We start from the raw sequence: 6,900 nt of genomic DNA on the forward strand, positions 1-6,900 counted from the left end.
TAAAAGAAAATATTATGACACAAGTCAAACAACTATAAACCGTATAAACCAACGGGCCTTGGGCTAGTGGAACTTGAGGGATAACCCCAATACGGTGAATCCGCAGTTCGATTCCCGTTGGCCACAAGAATTTAACATTGCACTTCTGAAGCCCACAGAATAGTCGGTTGACCTCGGTCGCCGGACACTGTGATAAAATAAAAAAAAACTATAAACTGTATATTCCAAGTAATACTCTCTCAACTCACCAAATAATATACATTGTTTATAAATATCTAGGCATTAATAGAATATCAAACTATGTGCAAATTGATTGATCAAAACACAAACTATGTGCAAATTGTTACTGCAGATTGTAGTTAACGAAAGAATTATAACAACTAATTAAATACTTACAACATCCGATAAAAACAAATGAACTGTACTCTTATCTAGTTCTACTTTTATGTTTTTTTTTTTTTTCTGATCTACCTGTCCATTTGAAAATGAGTACTTAACTAGGGAAATAAACCTCCATGCACATGGCCACATACCTAGTTCTTCTTTACAGGCAATTCTTAATTTGGTTAATGTCTTTAATTATATAATTTTGTTAGTAGACGAGTGGAAATACGTGTTGGCATATGCAGAATTATCACTAAAATGCCAAAACTTTCATATACATACGTGAGAGAATATTTTAAGCTCTTTGCAGCAAAGCTCAAAACATAGATTAAGATAATGCACATGATCCCATGAAGATTCTTGCATTTAAATAATCTGGAATAACGCAGTTTACAAGCTTGATCTCCCTCCGCATTAGGTTGTCAACGTTTTAATACAAAGATAATCTTCTAGGCTTTCAGATTCTGTCGCTTTCTTGTTCCCCAATCAATATTTTAACTCATCCCGTTAAACTAATAATCAATCAAACTCTAATTAATCGCTTCGTTTTGATAGTAATGAAACTCGATTTACCTTTTACATTTTCCTCAAGATTTGTTTAATTAATCGCTTTGTTTTGATAGCAATGAAACTCTATTCACCTTAGAGTCGTCGATTAATGTCAGTGTTTGGGTCCAGTTTCTGAAAGAGAATGGACATTTTCCAACCATATTTGTCTGCATCCTCTCCTCGAAATCTGTAATTTGATGCTCTTTCCTTCCCTTTTTTTCCACACGTAACCGTACCATTTTATATATTACTCCCTCTATTCATTATAAATGTCGTTTTAGGTTTCGGCACACGGATTAAGAAAACAATTAATTTTGTACATTTCATATAAAAAAACATATTTACCTATACACCTAACCATATTTCAACCAATAGAAAAATAAATTTTGCATTGAAAATCTAAAACGACACTTATTTTGTAACAAAAAAAATTCCTAAAACGAGACTCAATATGAAACGGAGGGAGTATGCAATTTCATTTATGTGTTACTCGCCTAAAATTTAACTTGAGAGAAAATTTAGTGTATGAATAGAAAGTAAAATAATTTTCTAATATGTGTGAAAATTTTCAAAGGAGACTTTTTGTGAAATATAAAACCATGTTTAGCTACCTAGGGTGTTTTGATAGCTACAAAACAGTTCTCAAACATTCCAGTAAATTTTGTTAAAAAAAAACATTACAGTAATTTCTTGGAATGTACATTATCTAGGTTACCTTCACTATTTTTACCCAAGTGATTTACTGATTTATAATCACAACGTATACACAGTGTATATGATTATACCAGTTCATGGAAAAGTCTTTCTTGGTGGTGTTTTTTAAATATTCTGAGCGTTTCTGGATATGAGCTGTACGATATACAGCCACATGGTTCAGACTTTTTAGTGTCTAATCATTGGCCCCATGTGATTAATCAATTACTATAGAATATATGAATATTTCCCCATTTTTTACATCTTATTACCAAACAAGTAGTGTGTGACACTTTGCTTGTTTGGTGCATATAGATTCTTGAAACATGAATGGGTTCCTCTGACCACTTTAATAAACGTAAAATTTGAAATTAGATAACCAAAATAAAGTCGACCACATTCAATTGTAATGTTGTTGGTCAAACCATGGCCAAAATCCAGTTTGGTCATCCATTCCGCAGAACATGTTGCTGATACTGTTCTCTTCTTTCACCATTCTCTGTTCTGGTGACGAGTTGTGAAAAAACTGCATCGTTGTAGCTGTCGGTGAAGGCGGTGGATGGCCCGGTCTGATGTCACCGGAGATGTTCTCACTTCTGTTACTACATGAACCTTCTTCTTTGTTCAGATTGATTGATTCTATTGGTTCTTTGCTTTTTAATGCTATTACCTGCATACATAAATTAATAAATATTTTTAAATAAATAATTAATTCCATTATTATGGAAAAAAGATAGAAAGGAATTTTATTACCTGAGCCTGAAGCTTTTGATTTTGAGTTTGAAGGAGATCATTCTCGTCTTTGAGAGTCTCGAACTGACGCTTGAGGGCATCGTAGTCTCTCTCGAGCTGCTTTGTTTTGGATCGCGCTCTTCTGTTTTGGAACCAAATCGCGATTTGTCTTGGTTGTAACCCCAAGGCACGAGCCAGCTCTAGTTTTCGATCTGAGTCGAGTTTATTACCAAGCTCGAAGTTCTTCTCTAGCGTCTTGAGTTGCTCCATGTTCAATCTCCTCTTTTTCTCTCCCATCTTAGATCCATCGTCTGAAAAATCTTCCTCTCCGTTCATCTCTAAGTTACAAAACCCTTCTACGTTCTGCATTGGAGATCTCTTACCAAGAAACCCTAAAAACAGAGCAGATCATGGGAAATTAAGAGAAGTAAAAAAAATACAGGGGAATGAGAATTTGGATGGTATTAATGCGATGTACCATGGAAGTCTTGAGGTGGAGTGCAAGAAGGAAGAAGATACTGGGGATGATCTTCTTCTTCCTGGTGATGGTTTTGGAGACTGAAATTTGCAGGGAAGAAAGCTAAGCCATTATTACAAGACATGTCTCCTCTCTGAATCGATTTTGGTAAGATTAGAGAAGGAGAGCAAAAGAAATAACGAGTCTGATATGGTGGTGAAATGAATCGGCTAGACAACACACCACTTATAGGCTAGACATATGGTTTTAATTTCTTTATTATAGTATATGAGTCAAGCCTCGAAGCTGTAGAGAGAATAAGACAGTGATAAACGATTTATTCTAATATATATATCTTTAGGATGAATATGGCATTGTATTTTGTAGAATCCATCATTTCTGTTCGGTAATTTTGCTATTTGTATCAGACGACTAACACTGCGTGTATTATAGTTTCCAGTACCAAATCATGAAGTATTTTTTTCACTAAAGAGTTGATAATGGTCAATCGTAGAATAACTTGAATCATTATCTTCAAAATCTAAAATAAACCATTCAACTACTATATGATTCTTATAACAAAATATATTTTATGTAGGATATATGAATAGTTTGATAAGGTAATTTGAGTAGTTTACCGAATCACATGTGGGGATAATTTTTGTATGAATACTTATTATTGTATGCCTTAATAATTCAAAAACCAGTAAAAAAAATTATTGTTTATATTTCCAAATTTTTTAAATCAAAGAACAAATTATTTTTATCTAAAATTATTTTTTATTAAATATATAGAGTCATTATTGTGTTGAAATTTTAAAAATACTCATTTATTAGAAATATTTTAGAAAATATCTTTATATAATTTTTGTTGCTTGATTAATATTTAAATTATTTTATATCTTAATGTTTAAATTTTATAATATAAACATATTTTCAGAATCAAAATTAAATTATATAGAAAAAATAATATATATATATATATATAAGAATTATCATGTTGTTACTATTACTTTTCAGATAATAACACGACGTATATATAATAATTATCCTATTTTAAAATATATTCTAATATAACATCTAAATCTAATATTATTAGTATAAATTTTGTAATATTTCTATAATATTCGAGTATGTATGTCAAACCTACATGGTCTTAGTTTTCTACCTCTATCCATATAATCACATATAAAAATATAATACTATATGCTTTTGTATGTATAGTTGGTTACCAAACGGTTGGTGGAAACAAGTTTATTTACTACACAACAGTTGTAAAAGAAATAATTATTTCGTAGATAGAATATACTAGGCAATCTAGTTAAAAGCTAAAACAGTAGAACTATCAGTTTCTAAGATATATTTAAAATTAAAAGTATGATTTATTTATAACATTAAGAACTTGCGATTTTGTCGTCAAAAGTATATTCAAACCTTTATTAGATTACCTTTATCAATTAAAATCTCTCATTTAAATATATAAAATTAGAGGAATATTTGTATTTAATTAAGTGAATCTTTCTCAAATAGCTCAAAACCATATAAAAATTACAGATAAATTAAAAAAATTTATCTAACTAAATATTAGTTGTTGGAATCCCCTTGATACATCAATTTGATCAAGGATTCATTATTACTTTTACACCAAAAAGGTGTGAATTTCAATTTTCAAAAATATAAACTATGAAAAATATTTGAAAAAAATACTTACAAAAGATTTGCCGCAAAGAATACTGTCAGCAAATGATTTTATGGGGAGTTTTGGCTATAGTATTTTCTATTTATGTTTTTCATAATTTGTAATATTATAATTAATCAGTATTAAAAAACACTAAACATAATACAAATTTTCACTAGTATATTAGACTTCTTCCATTATTAAAGCCTTTTATAAAACGAACATGGCTTTTTTCCCTTTCATGGGTAGGTAGGTATAGACTTTCCGGGAAACAAGAGTTGTCCATCTCAGCGGATTGTATTTTGATACAAAGCCCATTTTAGTCGGATTGATGATAAAATATGTTTATATAGGCTGGATAAAAGGAAATTTAGCCAGCAATTGGGCCAATTCTCTTTTCAGTACTTTGGTCCAAACTCAAAAATCGATTATTTTAATATTTTCAGTAAATAAAAATAGAGAGATTATCAGTAAAAACGTGTTATACCATTTCATGAACGTGTATCACATTATCTCATATCATGTCTTCAAGTTAATTTTAATGTTTCTTCGGGTTTTTAATTCTTCTTAGAAAAGGCATGAATTCGAGCTGACCAGCACGTAGTCTCGTGTAATAGAAAAATAATCAGTGATAAAAATTTGTAATATATAATTATATACTGGTGATTTTCCCGTGCTCGTACACATATATAAATTTATAAAGTAAATATATTATAATAATTGATTGCTATTTTTTTACTTTTAAATTAATTTATAATTTGTGTGCATAATTTATATTAATAATATTATATTACTTTAGTTAGACATATTATTTTAGATATATTATATCCAGACGGTTTTTTTTTCACAGTCGATTTAGTTATCATTTGGCTATAATAGATTGCATCTATTTTTCTGAATTCAACTATAATATTTTTATTCTAAATATATTAAAATTTTCATTAATTTCCTCGTTTGCATTTAGGTTGGTTGTTATCTTAGATATGTAAATATATTTTGGAAATTTTTTGTATACCTTAAGATATATTTTTGCTTAGAATAAAATAAAAAATAAACTTAGGTGTCTGATTCTAAATTACATAAATTAATATAACAATAATACTATAAAGTCTCATGCATATATATAAGTACATACATAAGTAACTCATACATTTTTGGAAGTTCATGAACATATATCAATATTTATAATAATTAAAATATTTTATAAATTCTAAATAATTTTATGCCTTAGATTTATTGAATGGTAAATTGAAATTTATTTTAATCTTAAATGAGAATTCAGATTTGCTTTGGTATCTTGATTATATGTTAAGTTCTACAAACATTAAAATTTAAAATTTAAAAGAAAATTATATATTAAGATAACATATAATTTTAATAATGATAAAATATAATATATCTCCCTCGTTAAAGTATATAGTGTTATGCTATTTTAAAATATTATGTTATCATTTGATTTTCTTTGGTATTCACATTATATACAAATATATATTTTCCATATAAGAAAATATAGATATAAAGAAACTATTTTATTACTTCAAAAGTATATTTTATGTTATTTATAAATATTTTTTAAATGGAATATTACTATTTTTTGAACTTTCATTTTTAATGAAATGATATTATATATACATATATTTTCGTTTTTAAACTTTATAAATATTTCCTTTTTATTATATATGTTATTTTCAAATTTTTAAAAAGGAAATTACTAAATAAAAATCAATAATAGTATTTAAATGTAATATTTTTAATTCATTAAAGGTATCAGTGTAATCAACCATCGTGAGAGTTAACTTGAGCGCGACACATAGAAAACTGACTTCTCAAATAATATTATAGAGATACTAACTTTGTAATACATAATTATATATATACTAGAGCACCTCTAAGGAAGGTTTCTAAACCAAAAAAAAAATATTAGTACTAAAATTATTTATTTATGTTTTATTTTTTAAAAAACTAGTTAATCATCTATTTGAATGACATGTGTCTTTTTAGTATCTCAAAGTTTCTTAAAACTCATAACTAAAAAAAATCATTTTTTTCTAATTTTATTTTATTTTTATCTATATTATTAAAAGAGAAGTACCTATTTGAAAATGTTCTAACTTCATTAATCAAATTCCTTTTTTTTTGCTTGTCTTTTTCAGTTGCATTTATGAAATATCCTAAAACGAATAAAACTGCTTAATTTATTACTTGTCTTTTCCATTACATTAATGAAATATGCTTAAATGAATTTAAACTTCCTATTTTATTGTTTGTCTTCAGTTACCTTAATGAAATATCCTTAAATAAATTTGGACATAATGTCATTTAATCAACCAAAAAAACTCATGAGTTATCCTTACGTGCATAATTTTAATAATGAAATTTTTTAAAAACGTGCATCATTAAAATGTTA

At 27.6% G+C, this 6,900-nt stretch overlaps 1 protein-coding gene across 1 annotated transcript; it reads right to left on the reverse strand.

Annotated features, from left to right (window-relative positions):
• Positions 1-1,840: 1,840 nt before the first annotated feature.
• Positions 1,841-3,140, reverse strand: LOC106307785 (homeobox-leucine zipper protein ATHB-23). Its single transcript, XM_013744837.1, has 3 exons — positions 2,837-3,140; positions 2,380-2,750; positions 1,841-2,296 (listed from the first exon to the last, which is right to left on the reverse strand). Exons 1-3 carry the CDS (start codon positions 2,958-2,960, stop codon positions 2,027-2,029), a joined length of 765 nt encoding a protein of 254 aa, XP_013600291.1. The 5' UTR covers positions 2,961-3,140; the 3' UTR covers positions 1,841-2,026.
• Positions 3,141-6,900: the final 3,760 nt, after the last annotated feature.

This window comes from Brassica oleracea, chromosome C8 (assembly GCF_000695525.1).
Source record: "Brassica oleracea var. oleracea cultivar TO1000 chromosome C8, BOL, whole genome shotgun sequence".
In the NCBI taxonomy this organism is placed as follows: domain Eukaryota; kingdom Viridiplantae; phylum Streptophyta; class Magnoliopsida; order Brassicales; family Brassicaceae; genus Brassica; species Brassica oleracea.